The sequence below is a fragment of the Leptodactylus fuscus genome, chromosome 11 (assembly GCF_031893055.1).
Source record: "Leptodactylus fuscus isolate aLepFus1 chromosome 11, aLepFus1.hap2, whole genome shotgun sequence".
NCBI lineage: Eukaryota > Metazoa > Chordata > Amphibia > Anura > Leptodactylidae > Leptodactylus > Leptodactylus fuscus.
This window is the reverse complement of record NC_134275.1, coordinates 40,825,376-40,849,972: the sequence shown is the minus strand read 5'-3', so window position 1 is coordinate 40,849,972 and position 24,597 is coordinate 40,825,376. Positions and strand designations below refer to the sequence as shown.

Below are 24,597 nucleotides of genomic sequence, written 5' to 3'. Positions count from 1 at the left end.
TGCAGGGTAGAGATTGAAAGGGACAACATGAATGGGGGACATGTTAGAAAATACTGGGACCCTCAGTAGTCAAAAGAACAGGGATCATTGAATTAAGCGACAGATTTGCCCCATTGTTCTCTGTGGGAGTACCAGAAATTGCCAAGCACTGTCCTGTAGAAACACGTGGGGTGGCAGCACCCCTGAGTGACAGGGGTACAAGCTATCCTGTTGTTCTGACCAGTAGGGGTCCCAGTGGACTGACCCTCATGGGTTTAGAATTTACCCTTATTCTGTGGGTAGGTGATAATCCATAGGAAACCTGAAAGAACAGTGACATCTTGTGGCAGTTTTGTGGAATTACAAGTCTTCTGCAGGTAAACAATAAATATGTATTAACAATAAACATTACCTATAGATTAATGTTGTAGCATATGCTAGGCCTGCAAAAGTCTGAACTGGGACCAAGCCTGCTTCTAGACAGCTGTACTACTGCAGCATGGATGTGTTAGTGTCCGACTTGTGGCCACAATACCCAACCTTCATGCTGTGCTACTGAAGCAGCCCTCACTTAGACAGACACACATATATACATACATACATATATATTTGTGTGTCTAGTGTATGTATGTGATGGGTGGCTGTAGCTGTAATACAGACAGTAAAATGCTCTCATATTACAGCTGTGTGAAAACATGGCTACTTTCTCCACAAACAGCCCCCCCCCCCCCCACCTGTTCATCTGTTGTGCCTGGTATTGTAGCTCAGCTCCAGTAATGCAAATGGGAATTAGTTGCAGTACCAGATACAACCTAGGGACAGGTGTGGCACTGTTTGAGGAAAAAAAGTAGCTATATTTATATAATCCTATAAGCTTCTTTTAGGTTTAGGATCACCAGAGGGGGAAGGTAACTTTTAATCATATCTAACAATAAAATGTATTATTCTTGCCTCATACAATTACAAAAAAGTGCTTCTATTTGAGAAACAGTGCCACACTTGTTAATGGCTTTGTCTGGTATTGCAGCTCATCCTCATTCAGTTAAATTTGGTAGAATTGCAATACCAGACACAGCCCATGATCAAAAGTGGCGCTGTTTCTGCTAAAGAAGTCCTAACAAAGTGCACCATACACTGTGAATAAAATATATTACTGCAGATAGATTTGCTGCAGAATCCTGGAGTAATTTGTTTTGTGTCATTTTATGCTAAATTGAGAGTCAGAAATGAAGACAACTAATAAGTGGTGTAAAGTCGGATGAGGCGGTTTGTGCGGCACTTTAAGGCCTCATGCACACAACTGTAATTTGACCCACCATTGCATACATTTCTATGGGCCGTAGAAGGGGTCGCATATTACAAAGCATGTCCTATATTTGTTTGCATTTGAGGCACAGACAAATGTAGGGGAAAATACAAGTCATGTTTTTTGCGGACAGTAAAACCAGTACGGTTGTGTGTACATAGCCTAAGACCGTCTAGTCTTGGCATACACAGTCTAGAAGTGACAGTTTTTGACCCCTACTCTCCTGTGTTTAGAGCTCCGCTCTCCAAAGTTTGGGCCCTTCAGGGAAAGTCCTTGCTGCATGAGACTGCTGAGGCCATCACACAGGGTGTCACAAGTGATGTATATTTGTGAGGTCCCAGTTCCTTTACCTTCAGCGGTAACATGTAGTGACCATGGAGGCGCAGGGCTGGATTGCAATGGGCGACATTGGATGTTGTTTGTTTGTTTGTGGGTTTTTGGTTTTTTTTCAACATCTTCCCTGCCTCCTTGCGCAGAACTGTAGATCCTAAACAACCCCTTTAAGTGACCTTTAAGTGTTTTAAAGGATGGATAGCAGTCTACAGGGTGATGGCTGCCGCATATCTAGCACAAGATATGCTAAGAGCTTGCTAAGGGAAGACATACATCTCCCCCATCCTTGGGTTCTTTACCAGGATCAGTTCTCCTGGGCCCCATAAGAAATATATTTGTGCTAGATATGCGGCAGCCATCACGCCTTCTTATTCAGATTCTAAATGCCTGAGGAAGGGTCTCACAGCCTGAAACGTTGCTCTCGGCTCTTTGCTGTTACAATATCTACACTCTGTATATGATACATTGCTCTAACATAGAATAAAATAAAACTTACAAGCAAGCTCAACTACCTGGGGTGCTGGCCATCCTTTAACACAAGCTTCCATTTAATTTGGTGGGTTCCGGTCAGTTACCGCTAGAATAAGTGCGCCCATCTGCAAGCTAAGGAGAGTGCTGCTCACATGAACATTGTATGACTCCAACATCAAAGATGGCGGAATGTATGGTGCTGGTTAGAGATGAGCGAGAAGTAGTGTTGAGCGAATAGTATTAGTCGAATACCTCGCTCCCATAGGAATGTGTGGAAGCAACCGAATACACCAAGGGGTTAAGGGCCGTCAAATATTCACGACCACTAACACGCATTCCTATGGGAGCGAGGTATTTGACGAATACTATTGGCTCAACACTAGTGAGTAGTATTCGATCGAATACCTCCCCTGCATAGTTATTGATGTAAAAAAGCGCCAGGGAAGGTGGGAGGGGCATCGAATTTTTACTGCGTTTACCACATGCTACGCGACCGAGTACACCAATAACTATGCAGGGGAGGTAATCGATTGAATACTACTTGCTCATCTCTAGTGCTGGTCTAAATATACAAATTACCCAAAAAAGGAAATCTGTAGCTCACCACATGCAGGGTAGTGTGTGAACTCAGTGCGCTCATACAAATTCCCCACTTTAGAAAAGCTTTGATCTCCTGGCTGCTATGACATTCAGGCCCTGTCCATGGTGCTGAATGCAGGGGGTGCTAGTTATGGACATGGCCATGTGTATTGTCAGTGTCATAGGCAGGTTTTTCTCGGTTCACTGACCATTCATCTCTCTGGCTGTATACACACAGCTGTGAGCCCTGGGGTCTGGTCCTATACCTGTCTGTTTAGTGGCCTGGACTTCCTGAAGTAATCCACGTAACACTGACTCACAGCCCAGTTACATGCGCATGGTCGTGTACATGTCACCTAACTCTGCGGGTTACGTAATGAACGGTTTGGATTGCTGAGCCATAGGGAGCTGAGCCATAGGGAGCTGTCCCACAGGGGAGCTGAGCCATAGGGGAGCTGAGCCATAGGGGAGCTGAGCCATAGGGAGCTGTCCCACAGGGGAGCTGTCCCACAGGGGAGCTGAGCCATAGGGGAGCTGAGCCATAGGGAGCTGTCCCACAGGGGAGCTGAGCCATAGGAGAGCTGAGCCATAGGGAGCTGAGCCACAGGGGAGCTGAGCCACAGGGGAGCTGAGCCACAGGGGAGCTGAGCCATAGGGAGCTGAGCCATAGGGAGCTGTCCCACAGGGGAGCTGAGCCATAGGGGAGCTAAGCCATAGGGAGCTGTCCCAGGCAGCACTGAGCAGTCCTACAGTAGAGGTTCCTGCCCTAGAACTCCTCATATCTCAGCTTTCTGTACTGAATGGCTGCCATTACTGCATAGGCACACCACTCATCTTTCCCAAGACCCTGAACAGCAGATCTACCCCTTAGACATAGAGATTAGGTTTAGTATGTTTATTTTCCAGCCAATTGCTGTAGAAACCATCATGGTGGCCATATTGGTTTTCACCCAGCTTTCTCTAAAACAGATAAAAGTAGAATTTTTACCAGCTTGATGTTGGATATTCCCTGGGAAGAACCAGTGTCACCGTGACAATCCCTTTCACCCAGCTTTCCCAGAAACAGATAGAAATACACTGGTTACGGGGTTGACAGATGTTAGGTTAGTAGTTGGCTGTGATCACTGTGAGACGGAGCAGCATTAAGCATGGTAATGTATGCGGACCCAGAGTATACAGTCTTTGATGTGAGACATTGATCTCCCCTCCCCCGCACACACCTGTCACCTCGCTGTCCACTCCCTGGTGCTGAAGCCTTGGTCACTGCTCTCAGTCACGCCGGGGATCTGCAGGTAACGTGTCCGCCATGAAGTTTTCTGACCACTTATCAGTCCATCTGACTCCAGAATGGAGGAAACAGTATATAAGCTACCAGGTAAGTGCGTAATATTATATAATAGGGGTTGGTGGTCTGGGACAACCGGCTGAACAGGGGGGGGGGGGGGGGGAACGTTACAGGAATTGTTCCATCATGACCATTTCACAGGAGGTGCAACATAGTATTACCACATGGCCCCAAATATTATAGTATTATAGCACCAACATATTCAGCAGCGCTGTAGAGAGAGCCATCTCATATCAGTCCGGTCCACATTGTAATTCGGGTTTGAGTGCAAGAATTCCTTAAAGGGTTTGTGGGTGAGCTAAGACTAGCTCACTTGATCTTTTGGACTCTCTATTGAATTCAATGGAAGCTGTACACGTTTGTGTAGTTGGTGCCCTCTTGTGGTGGCGCTGAGATTTTATGTATGAAAACTTTCCGGCCTATTTACAGTAAGTCATACAATGGTAAAGCCCTCTTCAGAAGGCTATTTATTGGGGTGTGGCTTATGCCTGTGGGCGGAGTTTACAAAGAATAATAAAATGCACAGAAAATGATTCACTGAATATGATTTTTAAAGGGGTTGTCCAGGATCACAAAAACATGGCTACTTTCTATTCAGAACAGCACCACAACTACCAGTCAGTCAAGCCTAGTATTCTGGTAAAGTGGATGGGGCTGCTGTTCTATTTCTTTTATAAGAAAGCAGCCATGTTTTTCTAAACTTATTCACACCCTTTAATAGTGAGTGAGCTTGGTGATACAGGGAGAGATGTAGGACATTCCACTACTATGCTATAATAGTGCACATAGATCACATGTGATAAACCTTCCAAAAAGACCAGGGGGCTCCTCTAAAAATGGGAAACCTCCTAGAAGCTTCAGCAAATCTCCTGGGCACCACAGAAGTGTCTGTGAACCTCCCAAAATTATTACTCCTGGCCAAAGAGTTTCCAGTTTTAAATCGCGGCCTCCATTGCTGAGACACCGTTATCATTGTTTCTTACCTCTTTGAAGCAACGAGGAGGCGGCCATTACTCCAAAGAGCTCATTTACATATAGCCAAAAATCTCAGCAATGGAGGCAGCGACTCACAAGGGGAGACACCAGGTCATATTCAGGTGACCCTAGCCTATCTATCTGCGGGCTGGGGTGATATGCAGGAACGGCTGTGTGAATACGACATTATGGTTGCCCTACAGCCATTGCTCATTCATCTACAGGATAGATAAAACATTACACAAGAGCAATGGCGGTATTATAGGACGAGCCCGGCGTCATGGCAGAACGCAATTCATACCCGTCTGTCTCTACAATAACAGTGCTCCAATTTCCGTAAAATAAAACTTAAGTGGAGAATCCCTTGAAGAGCAGTCACAGCACACCACCGCCCCTTTAAATGGCAGCCAGCTATTTGCATATATCGTCCCATTACTGTAACATCCCCAATAAAGTCTCCTATAAGTGGCAGTCATTGCACTCACATTTAAGTTTAATGCATTGTAAATAAGGAGCGGTTGATCCTGTAAGGAGGATATTATGGCTGGAGCGTCTTCCCGAGACGTCGCCGCCGCGTAATCTTATTTCGTAGCAGAATAAACTGAAGGGAGATGTATTTTGTGCGAGAGACGGGAAATTTCTCACCTGCAGTTCTATATGCAAATGAGGAGCAATGTAATGTTTATAGTCGGGGGTCCGGGCGGATTCTATATACAATTATTAGCTATTTAAATTCTGTAAAAGTGCAGATTGTAAAAATTTTATGCACGTTACATATTTAAAATGTATCCCCCAAGGCAGCTCCAGGCGGCGGCTCCGCGCTATAAAAAGAGAGACGCTGCAAAGGCAGCAGAAAGCTGGAGCGGGACGAGTCTGCCATGTAAACTGCATCCCGTTTTAGCAAAACTGATGCAAAGGAAAGGTGGAGCAAACGCCTGTAACAACCAATCAGATTCCAGCTCTTGTTATTGGTTGTTCTGGCTTTGATAAATCTCCCCCATTACATATAGGGCAATTTTATGGCAACTCCCTAAGGCTAGGGCTAGTCGGCGACTACAGGTCACAATCACAGTGCCCTCAGGGTCGTCATCCAGTCACTTACAGTGAGAGGGAGTTGCAGGGTGACATGGCGATCTTTGGTCACACAAAACTATTCGCGCCCAAAGTTGCCGTGTAGCCCTAACCTTAAAGGGGATGTGCCATCTTGGACACTTATTCCCTACCCACAGGACAGGAGATAAGTAATCACAGGGTCCCCCATATATCAGGAGGTCAGGGAGCTGAATGTTCCCCTAAAGCCTCCTTGTGAATGAGGCACCAGTGTGTTTGTGTGACCGGCGCACCATTCACCTCTATGGGCCTGTTGGTGATGCCAGAAATTACAGTCCCGGTCACACAAGCTCGCTGGCGCTCCATTCACAAGGGGTCTTTTTGTCCCCCGTCCTCTTGATCACTGGGGTAAATGGCGATTGGACGATTATTCCCTTTCCTGTGTATAGGGGATGTGTCCATAGCAGAACAACCCCATTTTTTGTTGCCCATAGCAACCAATCAACGCACAACATTGTCACATGAAAGCTGTGCTGTGATTGGTTTAATGGGCAACAAATGGAGTTTCATGAATTCCCGCATGAACACTGGTATACAAGGGTTAATAAATCTGCCCCAATATGTTCATGGTCTGGGGAAGACTTATCAAGACTGGCTTTTCGTACCCCAATCTTGATGGCCCCTGTGCCGATGTAAGATGCCTCTAATATATGCCTCCATGCACCAGATCCTTTAAATTAGATTTCACACCTCAAAATTGGACCTCTGTGGCATAACTAATGTCTGGTGGGCACGGGGCAAACAACAACCAACACCCCCGTCACCATATTCTTCATAGTGGTGGTTATGGATGCTGAAGTGAAGTGCCATAAATATTAACACAGCTATTAGTAACCACAACTACTGGTAATTACGGTAAGTAAACAGAGTAGCGCCCAGCAGTTACATAATGCTGGGAAAGAGCTGATCAGTGGGAGCCCCGGCAAGCCATCAATTTTAAATAAACAAGGGTCCATCTTAATGATAAATGCTGTTAAAGGGTATTCAAAGATAGTTTGTCAATAAGAGATCAGTGGGGGTCCAATGCCCAGGACCCAGGCAGATCAGCTGTTTGAAGGGATTGTGTGTTTGAGTGAGTACTGTGACCCCTTCACTGTTTGCATCACATATGACCATGCAATGTGAGTACTGAAGGGGTCATGGCACTTGCACAAATTCCTACAAACAACTGATCAGCAGGGTTCCTGGGTGTTGGACCTATCATGAAAATAGGTCATTAATAGCAGGTAACTGAACTACCAATTTAGAGGTGTTATTTAGTGAGGGGTCACTGATAAGGATAATACATCACCATTTCTCACTCTCTCTAGATCTATTTGTTTCCATGGTTCTACATTACAAACGAGTAGTCTGATCCTACAGTCACATATCACTCCACACCTTGTGCTCACCTACCGACAGCATAGAAGGAGGGAGATAAAGAGAGAAAAAATAATATATGACAGCAGGATCAGAATACACAGGATTTGTAGTCTCTAGCCATGGAGACCCATAGCGCTGTCTAGGAGCTGTATACACAAAATGGAAGTCAATGTAAGGCTGCGTTCACACGGAGTAACACGCCGCTCATTCTGACACCTAAACACGAGTCAGAGTGAGCACAGTAAAACAGAATCCCATTGACTTCTATGGGTTCGGTCTTACGCACGCTACCCATTGAACTCAATGGGAGGCGCTTTTTTTTTACCTATTGCTTTCAATGTGATACACGCATATCACATTGAAAGCAATAGGTAAAAAAGTCTCCCATTGAGTTAAATGGGTAGCGCGCATAAGACCGAACCCATAGAAGTCAATGGGATTCTGTTTTACTGTGCTCACTCTGACACGTGTTTACGTGTCAGAATGTGCGACACGTTATTCCGTGTGAACGCAGCCTTACATTCCGCCCTTTTGTAAAGATGTTTAATTTTGTTTCTGTACCTTCATTGGTGTGATAGCACAGTCCGCACACCCTGCAGATATATATATATATATATATATATATATACACACACACACACACACACACACAGTATAGTTGTGGTGTGATAACACAATCCACACACCCTATATATAAGTTGTTGGGTCACAAATCCTTTTTCGCCATATCTTACATGGGTCGGAGCTTTGTCAATGTTTAATAATCTGGGAGATAACTTGCCATGTCCCAGCATCCTCTTGTCTCTTGTTCTCGCTGGCAGGCACTGAAGGACGTGCTGTATGAGGCGGCTGATAAAAGCTTCGCTCCAGAAGGTAAGATTAGCTGAATACTTGTTTCCAGGCAGAAAGATAAACCTGTCTGTAAAGTGAACCTGCGGAGATAGAACGACTCCTACAGTACCCCAAAATGGAGGGGAAACCCAAAAGAGCAATGTACTGTACATGTGACATACTGCAGAGAGCATTCCCTTCTTAAAAACAAAATACCTATTCTAGCCTTCCATTCAGACATCTGGGAAAGTTGGGTGACAACCCCTGAGGGGTGGTGACGGCCACGCTGATTATCTCCCAGCTTTTCCTCAACCAGTTAGGAGACAACTCGAGGATTTCGATGTTCCGGTGAGTTTTACGTTTTATGGACATCAGTAGATAAAAATGTTAACATCCCTTTTTACTTTGCGTCTGAATCCCTCATTAAAGATGTCTGCCAGCCGTCTTTGTCATGGGATGATCACACAACTGCAGGGCTTGTGACAGTGTATCAGAGCTGTCCTGTACCGAGCCGAGCCGAGCCGAGTGATCAGGTCACAATGGACTACATCACTGCCACATGAAGTGAATGATCTCCGGCTGATGCACTTCAGACACTTCTGACCAGTTTTTTGGGTTTTTTAATGTAAACCACAGATTTGTGTCAAATATACTACATTTGAAGCCTTGTAAACCTGGCATAAGGCATGATATATGTGCGATATTTCAGATCTGCTCTATTCGTATCAATAAATGTGAGCAGCAATACCATAATCAGCCCATGGACAGGTGTGGCGCTGTAGTCATGTTTTTCTAATGTAATATGCAATGCCAGTTCCTAGTGACTGAGTGGTATGTACTGTGACCAGTGGGATTTAGGTGGTACCCAGTGCCTTGTTTAATGCCCCGTCAGGAGGCGCCATCTTAATCCTGTGCTTAGAACCTGGTGCCCAGTAGTATTAGCAGTGTATATAGCATTCAATGCTATATACATGACTCGGTCGTTTCTCTCTTTAGGTGGGGCCCTAGTTCATTACTTAGTCATTGCAGCCAAAGAGGGCCCCATCAGCAGAGGTGTAACATGAACCTCTCGGACCCCAATACAAAATCTGCCCCAGGCCATACAAGTCTAATGTATAGTGTATAGCGCTGGTCTCCTCATATTGGGCAGAGATATCTTCTGGGCCTCTCGAGCTCCTAGGCCCGGGTGCGATCACACCATCAGGTTACACCTCTGACTGTCAGAAAGCTCCGTCGCGGCTCATGTGTTACCTATGATCTTGACGCCCTCCTCCCGGTCCTGCCGCTCGGGTCCAGAAGGTTAGCTGAAGGGGAAATGAAGCCGCTCAGTTGTGCTATTTCTGAACCTCCGCAGATGGTTGTGAAGTTTGACTCAGATTGGGCACAATGCCACGTAATAACTGCTCAAAAACAAGGGCATAAAATATTAACAACACAGCACAATAGGATTTTAATTTAGCTTCTGCAATGAATTGGTCTATAGCGAAACGCCAAATGGTCAGGACGCGCTCATTGTGCAGCGAGACTATTCCTAGCACAATATGGGGAGATATTTGTAGGATCTAGCTCGATGGTACAAGATGAAGGCGTGATGGGGAAGAGGCACCCCTTCACTGCCAACGGGGATGTACCAGATAGGACTTCCGAGCATTCTCCATTGTGCACCTCACCATCCAGTGAAGTATACACAGGCCATGCTACAGCGACCCCGTAGCAATGGCGTATATAGAAAGACCTGTGATGACGGAATGCCCTAGTGAGGGCGCCATTGTGATCACTGAACTCTGGACTGAACTTATACACCCCATTAAGTTTAGGGCAGGGGTTTAGGTGGAAGTACAATGCACCAAAGAAAGTTTCGTTAATAGGCCTCCTCTGACTCTTAGGGGGCATTCACACGGAGTAACCTGGCGCTGATTCTGGCACGATAACTCGCATACGAATCAGAGCTGCAAAACAGAATCCCATTGACTTCAATGGGTTCAGTTTAACGCACGTAATACATTGAAATCAATGGGAGGCTTTTTAACCCATGGATTTCAATGTGTTACGCGCGTTAAACGGAACCCATTGAAGTCAATGGGATTCTGTTTTGCAGCTCTGATTCTTATGCGAGTTATCGTGCCGGAATCAGCGCCGCGTTACTCAGTATAAATGCCAACACCCCGTTATGCTTAGGGCAGGGGTTTAAGACGCAATGCAAGACAGCAAAGAAAATTACATTGACAGGCCTCCTCCAACCCTGTACAGGTCATCCTACAGCAACCCCATAACTGTGGCGTATACAGAGTGACATGTGATTAGGGCATGCCCTAATGACTGAACTAGAGGGCGCCACTGTGCTCACTAAACTCTGGACTGAAGTTATTAACCCATTATGCTAAGGGCAGGGGTTTAGGAGGCAGTGCAAGACATTAAAGAAAATTTCGTTGTCAGGCCTCCGCTGACCCTGCACCATATATATATTGCTAGGGCTACATGATAACTTTGGCTGAAAAGATCGCCATGCAACCCCTTCACTAATGTAAGTGAATGGAGTCACATCATACACATTAGCGTCGCAGCCAAAGTCGCCATGTAGCCCTAGCCCTAACAATGGACCAGTTTTGCTAGAAAATTCTTGTACTTAACCCTTTCCCCTGTCATTGCAGTCAGACATTCCAACAGGTATAAAATACCGCATAATTTTTTTTTTACGTTACCTTATTTGGCCAGACGAGCGCTGCTCCGGATCTTCAACATTTAATTTCATATCTGCGAAATAGATCACATTTTTCTTTTGTCATTTTTTTTACATTTCTCCCCTATGACAAATGGCATTTAATGGGAGAATGGTTGTGTTAATGTCGTCTCTGGCATTCTGTTAAAATATGGTACATCACTAAATAATTGAGCTGGCGAGACAAGTCGGGATTGTATGGTTCCTCCGCAGTGTAATTAATAGTCTTACGATTAAATATGAAATCATTCGCCACCATCAATAATGTAGACACTCGGGGAGAAGCTCCGTCACTTCTCTGCCGCAGACGCTACACACACAGCACGAACCTCTTCACCTTCATTTATATTTCAGGGTTTTTTTTTCTTAAATTAAAAAATTTGAAATTAAAAATTTCTAGTCAGATTCCCAAGAAGCAGAGGTGACGCAATTGTCACTTATTTTTGTCAAAATTGAGTTTGGGAAAGTAGAGTATAGACCAGGGTTGGCGAAACGGTGATCTACACGGTTCTATGGCATACCAGTCAACAGAAAGTACCTGATCTACAACAAATCACAAGTAATGCATATGCTCCCCTACATCATACCAGAAAAGGAATACAGACTACCAAAATAAAACACACACACCCTAAACAAATGCAAAATCTAGACTGGGCAACCTAAACAAATGCAGAATCCAGACCAGGCCACGTGAGCAAATGCAGAATCCAGACTGGGCCACCTGAGCAAATGCAGAATCCAGAACGGGCCACCTAAACAAATGCAGAATCCAGACTGGGCCACCTGAGCAAATGCAGAATCCAGAACTGGCCATCTAAACAAATGCAGAATCCAGACCGGGCCACCTGAGCAAATGCAGAATCCAGAACGGGCCACCTAAACAAATGCAGAATCCAGACTGGGTCACCTGAGCAAATGCAGAATCTAGAACGGGCCACCTAAACAAATGCAGAATCCAGAAAGGGCCATCTAAACAAATGCAGAATCCAGACTGGGCCACCTGAGCAAATGCAGAATCCAGACTGGGCCACCTGAGCAAATGCAGAATCCAGACTGGGCCACCTGAGCAAATGCAGAATCCAGAACGGGCCATCTAAACAAATGCAGAAACCAGACCGGGCCACCTGAGCAAATGCAGAATCCAGAACAGGCCACCTAAACAAATGCAAAATCCAGACCAGGCCACTTAAACAAATGCAGAATCCAGACTGGGCCACCTGAGCAAATGCAGAATCCAGAACGGGCCACCTAAACAAATGCAGAATCCAGACTGGGCCACCTGAGCAAATGCAGAATCCAGAACTGGCCATCTAAACAAATGCAGAATCCAGACCGGGCCACCTGAGCAAATGCAGAATCCAGAACGGGCCACCTAAACAAATGCAGAATCCAGACTGGGTCACCTGAGCAAATGCAGAATCCAGAACGGGCCACCTAAACAAATGCAGAATCCAGAAAGGGCCATCTAAACAAATGCAGAATCCAGACTGGGCCACCTGAGCAAATGCAGAATCCAGAACGGGCCATCTAAACAAATGCAGAAACCAGACCGGGCCACCTGAGCAAATGCAGAATCCAGAACAGGCCACCTAAACAAATGCAAAATCCAGACCAGGCCACTTAAACAAATGCAGAATCCAGACTGGGCCACCTGAGCAAATGCAGAATCCAGAACGGGCCATCAAAAACAAATGCAGAATCCAGATGAGTTATCAGCATGTGGTCTATGGGAGTCTGACACCCCAACCCCGCACAGATCCTTTTTCTGTGGAGAGACCATCTCAAAAATTCCATTTACAACCCATATTAGAAGGTTGAATAAAATTGCAAGTTCTTCATATTCAACCTATAAACTGAATGGGTTGATCCAGAAGAAGGCAAAACCACCTGCAAATCAGAAATCCAATTTTCCAATCCATATCTCTCCCAACATCTGCCGACATATAGGTTAGTGGGTTAGCCCCACCAAAGCCGACAAGTTCAGCCAACCTTTACCAAACATAACAGCGCCTTCTATTTTGTATTCAGTAGGGATCACATCTCAGACATCTCCAGAAGATAAATACAGGTAGACCTCCCTAGGAAATAGGTTTGGGCCTACAAAAAGTGGCTCCACCCAAGTCCACCCTCATGAATAAAGAGTGCGCTGTCTCTTTAAATGATGTAAACCATATGATAATCCTCCTCTATAATTGCAGGTAACCTACGTAAAATATGAGACGGTGACACATCAGGAGGCCGCTTTAGTCAAGCAAAATAAAGCACCTGCAAAATCCTTCAATTCTAATAACTCCTTGCTGGGGCGCCGGCGCTTTAACATTGTCTGTTAATCTATAAATGTTGCTGAATGCGCTATACATAATCCATCAATCCTACAGCCTTAATAAGTCTTCTTTGTATGTGAAATCCCTGCTGGTCGCTGAAATTGTTTATATATCCCGATTGTTATTCTTCCCTCCACCTGGGTGTACCCGGAGAATACCAAGAGAGGCCGCCTGCAAATTGCCAAGTCCATTAAATTTAATATTGCTGCTTTCTATTGCTCCCATATGTGCTAATGTGTAGTGTAAGCTTAAACATTAATTGCATCATCTCGCAAAGTTCCTCAGCCGCTCGTAAGATTAGGCCCGGCTAATAACCATCATGGTAAACGGACTCCTTCAAGGAGATTGCATCCATCACATCACACTCTTTGGTGGGTGAAATATGTGCTGCGAGAAATTCGACTAGATCCCCTGTGGAGAAGCTACTGGATGAGAACAGGAGGATGTCCTTATGGGGGTTAGTTCACACTGCTTCTTATGTCATGCTGAAAAAGCAGCCTCAAACATCAGCTCGGTTTTTTTTTAAGCATTTTTTAATTCAGTGCGGTTTTTATTTGAAGATTTGATGCATTTTAAGATTCATTTCAACTGGATTTGGAGCGTTTTCTTCTGCCTTAGAATAGGGTGGAACGCTTCTTTTTTCCACTGTTTTTGAAGATGTCTTTGAGGCAGAATATAACCAAAGATTAAGTTCACATGGAGGAAAATGAAGAGAAATTCCTCTTCTTTTTCCGCCACCATATTCAGCCCTGTTGCGGATTTCCTCTGCTGATCCAAATGAATGGACCTAACCAGTCGCAGGATCCACGACAAGACCAAACAGGGCGCAGATTTTTTTTCTGCATCCTGTTGAGATCTCTGCCTCCCATTGAAAGTAATGAGAGGCAGATTTGGGACAGAATTTGCCACACATTTGGGGGCAGATTCCTCCATATGAACTTCTCCTTAGGGTATGCCTACACTGAGGAATTTGACACTGATTATGAGGCAGATTCAACCCAGATTCTGCCTCCCAATGTTTTCAATGGAAGACAGAGATTGGAGCAGGATGTTGAAAAAAATAACCCCAGAGTCCATGGCTGGTCCACAGCACAAGACTACCTGCCAAATGGGTTCATTTATATGGGTCTATCCAATGGCGGAAAGATACCAAAGGGCTGCAACTTGAGGAGGGAATCTGAGGATATCGTCCTCCAATTCATCTCCATTTTTGGCAGTGTGAATGGCCCCTTAAGCTCTATTCACACTACCAATGTACTAGGACAAGTGCTGCCCATGAAATAATAGAGAGTGCTCTACTTTTTGATGAATCGGAAACATAGCTCCGTTTTCACAGACCTGACTTTGCCACTGAAAAAAATGGAGATCTCACCAGTGTTGACCCGACCATGACAAATCATGTCCAAGAATCAGCACGGTTGTGTGAATATAGCCGTACAGGACTTTTGCTTGTTTCCATTAACTCAACTCACCATTGTGTACATATAAAGTATTGTTTGGTTTAGATATCTATTACAAGACCCTTTAGAGAGGACCTCTCATGTCTTCTGGCATCCATGGTATTATATACTGCTAGAAAGTTGACAGTGCGCTGAATGCCCCCCAACAGTACTCTTCCATGGCATTGAACTGTCAGAGGGGGAATTCCTTAGCACCCAACGATGATGCTGAATATTAAGGTCCCCCTTCTGACAGTGAAGGGATGTCGCTGCTGAATCTAGCGGCACCAATATCTTCAAGACCTGGGTAAGTACCGTTAAAGCTGAGAGAGCACTGAATTCAGCGCACTGTCAACTTTCCAGTGGTATAGAAAACCATGGATGCCAGATGATGTAACACGTCCTCTTTAAGGGTCTTCCAGGAAAAACAGGACTTTCATCTTATAAACAAAGTGGAGAGAAAACAAAAATGGTCTTTCTTTGGAGGGTCTGGTAATGATTCATTTATCCTGTAGGGGTGCTCCAGGGAAAATTAACACTTTCTGCTAAAGACCGATGGCAGAAGAAGACCCCATTGTCCATCTAGTCTATCATTATTCGATCTTACATGTTTATCCCAGGCTTACTTACATTAATTTCCCAACTATATCTGCTAGAAGTTTGTTCCAAACCTCAGCTACATCTTATCATCAGGGGCTCTTCTAATTGATATTGAGGTGCTATTAGTTTATGATCTGCAGCCAAGCTATTCCATAGGCACTTACTGCTCATAATCATAGATTTCCACCATACTATAGACCCAAACCATCACCTTAGAGGCTAAAAATGGCCCAAAACTACAAGAACCTAGGACTTCTCCTATGACAGTCAAGAACTAATGTCCATATCTAAAGCATGTATGCCCATGTAGAACACATAGTTTAAGAAGCTGATAAAACATAATCATGTTGTACATGTGGAAGAAATATGATGGAAACCTCTACAAACAACAGAAGAGTGTACAAAGTCATGGCCCTAGTACTGCAAGGCAAGCAGGAAACTCGAACACTAACCCACCATTACACAATCTATGGAATTACCTATTACCAGTGTATGCTACCATGGTCCCCATCTTACAAGCCACATTCAACCATGGGAGTGGATGATGAGCCATGTCAATATCTCATGATAGATCTGTTCTTTTGATGGCAAGTATGTGTGTCAACCAAGAAGGTACCAATAAGAAGAGCATGGAAGAAATCTCACTCGTTTCTTGTGTCATATGTGGTCACCAAGCTAGGACCACTCAAAGGTTTAAGACCACTGGTCTACAACTGCATTCAGTCTGCAACTGAATTGAACTTTCTCATTCCTATCTCATGTGTCATCTTGACCCAGTCACCATCTCAATCCAATCTCAGTGTTACCAAGAAACCCTACCAGAGAATAAGAGGAGCTTCTTTATATTCATGGTGGATCCTCCTCATTCCGAACATGAAGAACCAGAGACCTCCTGTTGTCCCACTAAAGTGTCCCAGTTTCCTCCATCACATGCGTTTCCCCCTCTGTTTCTATCCTTAGCCTCATTTGCTGCATCTGGAAAGGGCAGAGCTGGATTATACCAGCCCATATTCATGAGTTGCCACTGAAAGGTTGTTCAGATGTTGGCAGGAGCTGCTGACATGTGCTGGATTTGTGGATGTTTACAAGCTGCTTCTGCTAACAGTTTTTACTTGAAATCTCCATGGTTAAACACATAACAATTGGGACGTGCCAGGAATTGTTAATTGTACAATGAGCTCCTTTTATATACAAAGGAACTGGAGAACTAGACTGTTTGTTGCTGTGAGATACACATGAGGATACCAGTGTCCTCACATACTCAGGAGAAAAGTTTCTTTGAAAAGTTTCTAATGCCTGGCAACCATCACCAAGGCATTCACGTCTTCTAATCTGCCCAGCGGACACGTACGAAGGTTTTCATAAGATCTTCAATGCTTTGACCAATGTTAAGGACATAGGTTAATAGTCCCATCTAAAAAGTGCATTCCCATTCCATTGGCGAGCATCCCTGGACCATATTCTTGTCCTACTGACATGTCTATGGTGAGAAACCCCTTTAGATATTTTGTCCTTCTATGATTCCAGAGTTTGGGGACATTGACCTCTAATGGGTACAGGATCTGTCCAGTCATCTACATATTTTGGTAAAAAGCATAAAGCAGCCAGTTGTGAATATAGTCTGTAGGTAACTCTATAAACTCTTACAGCCGTAGCAGGCCCAAAGGGAGTACTAGTGGGGTCTGCCTATAGAGAGGAGATCCCCACCTCAAACCAGCCAACCTGACGGGAGACTTGGCTTGGACCCAGACTGCACAGGGCTTGAGAGTAAACACCACAAGATGTCAGAGATCTACCATACCCATGATAGAATTATGACAAGAGAAGACTTATATAGGTCTATTGACATCCTGCCATTGCATACAGCATTCCTGTTTCTGCCATCCGCGTGCGGTGTGGCATCATTTAGGATACCTTATTGGGACCAGATATTACACATGGACCCTCTGCCGCTTGTATCCGGCAGACAGAATACTTTTTAGGCACAACCTCTCCCCAGGATAGGTGACACGTGTATATTATAACTTACGGGAAATCGTTGTGGTCCTGTATTTTGTGACCCTGAAAAACCCATCAACATAAATCCCTTGCGCTGCCATATTTATACACAGACAATGATCGCACCCATGAATAAATATATCCCGGGTGGAGACGCGCGTTATTTATCGCCTCTGTCATTGCCGAGCCTCTCTACAGCAATCAGCTGGTTTCCAAGTTCCTATTGTATATGGGCCGCCCCTCCCCCACCACGGTATCTGCGGAATCACAGAAATAACCCTCCGCTTATATGGATTACAGGAGCATTTTAAATAAACTCATTGCTGGCGGATCAGGAAGATAATTTGTTGACTCTAGATATCCCCGGCTCCTTGTTTCCATGTGTATGAATCTTGTTCTCCTGTGAATCTCGATGAAAGCGGCTGAGTTTGCACAAGATATTATGATCTCAGATAAACCTTCAGCAGCCGGCATCTCCTTCCTTGGGTCAAAGATTGTTGACAGTTACGCTGATGCATATCCTGAATTAATGAGCTCCTCAAGAAACCGAGAACACACTGACTACTGCAGGGAACCCATCCCTCCTGTATACATCCTGTGCCCATCCAGGTAGATGCGCCCCCTATATGGGACATCACATCTGCAAAAAATTCCAGTGATTATTAAAGGGATATAATGATAATTACAAAATTTAAAGATATCATACATGTATGATTGGTGGGGCTCCCATTGGTTGGTAGAATGGGGGTCCAAAGCCCCTTTTTCTGGAGGTGTTTGAACAGAGCAGTGGTCAAGGTTGCGCTCTACCACTTCATGAGACCGATGAAGATAGTGACCTACAACGCTCGGTTAATTCCATCGGTCCCATAGGCATTGAAGTCAAGTAGCAGGACCCCCACCTCATTTACTCCTCTGGAATGGGAAACCTGGGACCCCTGAGGGGCCACAGCAGTCATGGATAGGTGATGATTTTCAAGAGACAATCTCTTCTTACATGGATGGTTTGGCTCCAGGATAGGCGATGCTTGCCAATGTACCAGAAACATCCAAGAGGTTCCGACAAAAAGGCATGGCCGCCCAGAGTTCCAGAAAAGAGGGCAAATCTCCTGGGTTCAGTATGTGATGTAGGCATACGCTAGAGCCCAGAGAGGAGAAGGCCATCTTTATGTGCCTGTCTTTACAAGAAAAAGAGGCATGACAGCCATATTTGGTGTCCATGTCATGAAAAGGGGCACAATGTGCAATGAAAAGAGGTTGTGTCCTGCCCAAAATGGGGTGGGGCTTTACTAAAAAGGATATGGCTGTCTGAAAATCTTTGCAGTGGGCTCCAGGACATCTATATAAAAAAGTTGACCAGTATGGGATAGACCATTGATGTTTGGCTGGTGGTGTCCAGTCACCAAACACAAGGACCCACAGTGCTCACGCTCAGTCCCATGTGACTGAGACAAGCTGCAGTATCGGGCACAGCCACTGACCGAACAATGAAGGAGCTCTCAGAAGTACCACAGCCCCTTCATTGTACCTACTGGCACAGTCCTGGTGGCTGAACTACCACAGATCATGGGGAATCTCTGTATTATTGTTACAAAGCTGGTTGAATGTTTCCGGTTACTTGCAGTAGAATTTTGATTGCAGCTCTGAAGTATAATACCAGCTATAACTTCAAGTCAGTGGTATACTTATGACATTATGAAGTGAGAGGGAAAAAACGAAGAAGCCGAGCTAACCATTGCATATGTTCACTTATACATGTTATTGGGGCCTAATTAAAGGGCCCCCCCAGGCAACACCACTACACTATGTAATGTCTAAGTACAGGATATGAGGGGGCGGAGTGTGACACAAGGACTCAAAAAACATCAAAGAGAAATCGCCGCCATGCTCCGCCCCCTCAGACCATGCGCTATACGTAACACACTAGCAGTATAACCGAAAATATCCCTTTTAAAGTTGATTTTGCAATGTTTCTAAAGTCCCCTCTTTTACATTTCCAGACTGTGACGCCTCCACCCTCCAGCGACACTATATGTCCTGCGTCGAGCGTTTTTTTCACATGTGTGAGAAGGAGATCACAAAAGTGAATATTTTCCACTCAGGTGAGGTGCGGCCCTGATACGGGGTTTACTTTGTACCCAAGTTATATCTAAATAATTACATTTGGTCTTATTTTGTTCCCCCACTAAGAAAAACTAGCCGAAGCTCAGAGGCGGTTTACAGCGCTGGAGGCGGAGCTAGACATGGTGACGGGTGCCCAGGACAAGGACAGCTCTACCCTCTTCTATAGAAAAAGGTCCTTTCACAGGTCACAGAACAAATCTCTCTCAGATCTCAAGCTGGCATTCAGTGAATTGTACTTCAGCCTGGTCTTACTGCAGAATTATCAGGTATTGGTTATGGGGGGAGGGGGTGGGGACACGGAACCACCAAAATCTGTAGCAATACTATGACAAAATCAGGGTGAGTCTGGGAGGTTCAAGATAAAGGATGTCTGGTACATATCCATGAGAAAGTGGAAAATTCATTTAAATGTATTGAATGTTTGGAAATAAAGATAAAAGTAGTAATTACCAATGTGTCCACAAGATGGCAGCATAAAGAAAGGCCCTCTGCACTGTAGTGTTCAAGACCTGGACAATATGGTACATTCAGTGTCAGACTCAGCATCATTGGGCCCATGAGATAAAATGATCCCGGGTTCACCCTCCAACCCTTTACACTTGGGTGACTTCTGCTGGGCCATTATTTTGGAAGAGCATGGGCCCCCCTGGAGGAGCCTCTGGCAATCAGATGGGCCAGTCCAACTTTCTGTCCCGATACAATTTTTTATTCTACTTCACTACACAAAGAGTCACCCAAAAAGTTTCTATTCTAATGCCCCCCAATAGTACATGTTTCTTGACATTGCTGCATGACCGACAAAGATGCTCAGCAGCAAGAGGAGATGAGGTTAAAATTTAAAGGGATTGTAAAGCACATTGCCATTCAAGTGAACGGAGCTATAATGCAATACCAGACAGTCCATAGACAAGAGGAGCACTGTTTTTTGAGGAAAAAAGCAGACCCTTGTATCTTATCTAGGACAACTCTTTTATGCACATTTGGCAAGGTCATTCCCATTTTGGGGGCCTGCCATGCCTCCTTTTTACAATGCAAAAAAACAAAATGTGTCACTAAATCCCTTTCGTTTTTCACCACATTTTACAATTACGCTCCCATTTTTGACAGAATTTAAATTACATGGGATTTAAGAAAATCACAGAGAAGCATGATGAACTCTTTGGCACACAGCGGGGGCTGGAATGGCGGATGGGCTACCTCGACACGGCTCCATTTTCCACCAGTACAAAGACTGATCAGCTCATACAGGAAGTGGAGGTAAGACTGACCACACAATGGACCTTATTCCTGGCCTTAGACTGAGCTTCCCTCCTCTGCCGTTCTAACAAATGCCATATGGATCATCAAGATGGCATCTAGGCTGTCTTGTTACATCACCAGCATTAGCGGTATGCATATACAGCTCCCAGCAGAGGCGTACCTCCCAGGCAGAATCTGTAACAGGGCCACTGGTGTCGTCCTATGGGACAGAGGGGCTTTTGTGGTCTTTCAGGCTCTAGACCAGGGGTAGGGAATGTACGGCTCTCCAGCTGTTGCAAAACTACAACTCCCAGCATGCATACTTGCTCTTCTGTTCTTGGAACTCCCATGGATGTGAATGGAGCATGCTGGGAGTTGTAGTTTCACAGCAGCTGGAGAGCCGAAGGTTCCCTACCCCTGCTCTAGACTCTAAATGGAGAAGATCTAGATGGTCATACATGGTGAGATGATGCATCAATACCTGGTGCACAGGCCATGCCCTGAACAAAATCAGCCCAGCTCATGCCCTGGACACCTCTAGCCCAGCTGGAGTCGTTAACTATCATAACAGATTTACCAAGGGAGCCAGTCGAGTCCAATATGCCTCCCAAACCAATAAAAGTGCCATGTAGGGCCCTTTAATAGGGCCACAAACTAATGAAGCAATGCATCAACATATTGGAAAACCTTCTTGAAATTATTAATAGGACCCCAACTATGCTGAAGGTGTCCAGGGCATGGTCTATGCACTAGGTATTGATGCAACACATCACCATCATGACCTATTCCACTTCTCCTGATATCTATTTGAGTCTTCACCAATTGCTGAACAATTCAGTTCCCCATCCTGCCTTGCCTATATACATATACTATACTGTGATCATTTACAGGACCCTAGCTGAACTGGAGGTGGCCATGGAATTGATGCAACATCTCACCATACATGACTGCCTTGATCTTCTTTCCTTTTCCTGATACCTAAATGAGGTTTCACCAGTCCCTGGGCTAATCACTTCCCTGTGTATACCTGTATACTATCTTGTGATCATTAATAGTACCGCAGCTGAACTGGAGTTGTCCAGGGTGTGGTTTGTGCATCAGATATTGATTTGACATCTGATCATGCATTACAATCTTCTGATGCCTTTTTGAAACTTTACAAATCTCTGGGCAAATCAGTTGTCCTATTGTCCGTATGCTATATAAGGATTATTTAGCAAGACCCTAGTTGGGCTGGAGGAGTCCAAGGCATGATCTGTGCACCAGGCATTGATTTGACATCTCACCATGCATGACCATCTTCTGATGCCTTTATGAATCTTCACCAATCCCTGGGAAAACCAGTTGTCCTGCCTTGTCTACATCTGTATACTACAGTATATAGGGATCATTAGCAGGACCCCAGCTGGGCTGGAGGTGTTCAGGGTATGTGCACCAGGTATTGATGCTAAATGTCACCAAGCATGACCATCTTCTGATGTTTTTTTGAATCTTCACCAATAACTGAGCAAACCACTTGTCCTGCCTTGTCTACTATATCAGGATCATTAGTAGGACCCCAGCTGGGCTGGAGCTGTCCATGGTCTGGTCTGTGTACCCGGTGTTGATGCTACATGTCACCATTCCTGATGCTTCCATGAGGCTTCACCAATCTCTGTGCCGATCTCTTCCCGTCCTGACTCCGGCTACCATTACACTCCACCGGGTCGCTACATAAAGCATCAGATCCGCAGCTTCAGATTCTAATTTTCCCCTTCTTTCATCTTCCATTGTGATGGCGCTATTGTTGGCATGGACAAATGTCTAATCAAAGCCTAGGACGGAGATAGCATTGTACTATTCTCTGCTGAATCACACGGCCCCCAAACAGCCCAATCTTCCCCCAGCCGCGTAATTTATGCTTTATAACCAACGTGTGAGATCACATCGGTGTTCGGATTAATCCATCTCATAGAAATAATTTTTTTTTTTTTGGCAATTCTTCTTCTTCCCCTTCACCGAGATCTAATTTCATTCTCAAACTTAAGCAAACATTTTTTTTTTCTTTCTCGTGGTGAATGTTAATATCTTCGTGAACCGCCACAACTTGCCTTATTATAGGCTAATAAAATGTATTCAGGTCACTTTAGACCGTCCCCTCGCCTGGAATTTACACATCAAAAGTGTTATTCCTTGGCTGGCAATGATATTTCACTCTAGAACACCGTGTTAATTAACTGTGGAAAAAGTCTCACTCCGCGGTTATAAATAGGCAGTCAGAAGTGAATGTGTTCTAATTGAGCCCTGTACTTCGCGGCTCGGCTCTCAATGTACCTATGTTAAGCTGAAAATATTCACAAGAGGGGCGATCGCCTGTTAACCCCCGACGAGCCAAATGTGACGGTAAAGATGGAAGGAGATAAATTCTCAAGGAGCGATGCGTTGCAAGTCTGGAGTAGCTAAACTGCTCCTCATGTGAGACGTGTAGATAGACCCACAATTCTGATGAAGCGGCGCTCCTTAGATTATGGGCGCAGAGGTAGGAATAGAAAAAGGACCTCTCTAAAGAAGTTATAGTGACATTTTTTAAGCAGCATCAAATGTTTTTGCGGACCCAAAATTATATTCTCGTACCAGGAGCCATAAGGCAACATTTGAATAAAACCAGAGCCGACCATACACGAGATAGCAATGTGGTCATCAAGATTTCAATTTTTCCAAAATTCTGCCCCCAAATTGGGTGGGAATACCCACTTTTTGGGCAAGATTTGTACATACCATACTTGTCAACATTTAGCAAAGGAGATCAGGGAGAACAGCAAATTTTTGTAAACCTAAGCCCCATCTCCTATAGGAGTGGCTGGACCTTTTTTAGACATTGCCACACCTCCTTTTTTGACATTGGCATGAAAAGGTGACCACCATGCCCTCTTTTCAGATGTGACCGAAGCGAAGTGCTCATGTTATGTATATAGCTTGGGAACACTCTTCTGAGTCTGGGAGACTTGTGTCCAGGAGAGTTGACCAGCATAGCACATGAGACATCTAGAAGACTTGTGAAAAGAGGTCCTGGAAGTGGGCAAATCTACCAGACCTGGAGACATGTTCCCGTAACTGCAAGTCAGGTCATAAAATAGGGTCATGGCCAGCACATTGGCAAGTCCATGTCACAAAAAGAAGTATAACACACACAAGGACAAGTCAGATTTGCTAGGATAGTTTCAAAGGCTGAGGCCCCACGTTGCAGAAACGTAGCTTTTTCTGTTGCAGATTTTGTTGCGGTTTTTTGAGCCAAAGGCAAGAATGGCTACAAAAGGAATGGGAAATACATAGGAAGTTCTTATACTTCTACCTTTTGCTCATTCTGCTCCGGGCTTTGGCTGAAAAAAATGCAACAAAATCGGCAACAAAGAAGCTGCTTTTCCGCAACATGCGGGTTTAGCCTAAAATCTCAGGATAACCCTGGCATATGTAGCAGTTGGCTGACATCTATTTCTCCTAACTGGATCTGAATACCCTGGCTAGAGCATTATGGTTTGTGGGACTCCTTGGCACCCGAGAACAAGGCCGTGCAGACTTATCAAGCTCCCCCTCTGCCCCACTTCACCATAGATATTTCTCTGGCAGTGGCCTATCTGATGTGACCAAACCTTCTTTACCCCCAATTTAATCCATCACGTGATAGTTGGGAGGTCCCTGTAAACCCAACATTGTTGGCCAATCCCACCAAATGGCTGTAGTGTTACTTGGCTCTACTGGGGCCCCCTTAGGGTCAGGTCCCATTAGAAGCTGCTGCCCCTATAGCTATTCCCTAACTCACACTAGCTTCTGGCCCATGTAGATTCCCACCCCGCAGATGCATGCCACCAATATGTGCCATGTTGAGG

General features: G+C 44.9%; 1 protein-coding gene across 1 annotated transcript in view; it reads left to right on the top strand.

Moving 5' to 3' along the window:
- The first annotated feature begins 3,974 nt into the window (after positions 1-3,974).
- The window catches only part of LOC142185444 (solute carrier family 53 member 1-like), a 48,851-nt gene continuing 28,228 nt past the window's right edge, over positions 3,975-24,597 (top strand). Inside the window, exons 1-5 of the mRNA XM_075260875.1 lie at positions 3,975-4,043; positions 8,282-8,333; positions 19,369-19,470; positions 19,559-19,758; positions 20,600-20,749. Of these exons, the coding sequence (XP_075116976.1) occupies positions 3,975-4,043; positions 8,282-8,333; positions 19,369-19,470; positions 19,559-19,758; positions 20,600-20,749 (573 nt within the window). The remainder of the gene's footprint in view (positions 4,044-8,281; positions 8,334-19,368; positions 19,471-19,558; positions 19,759-20,599; positions 20,750-24,597) is intronic.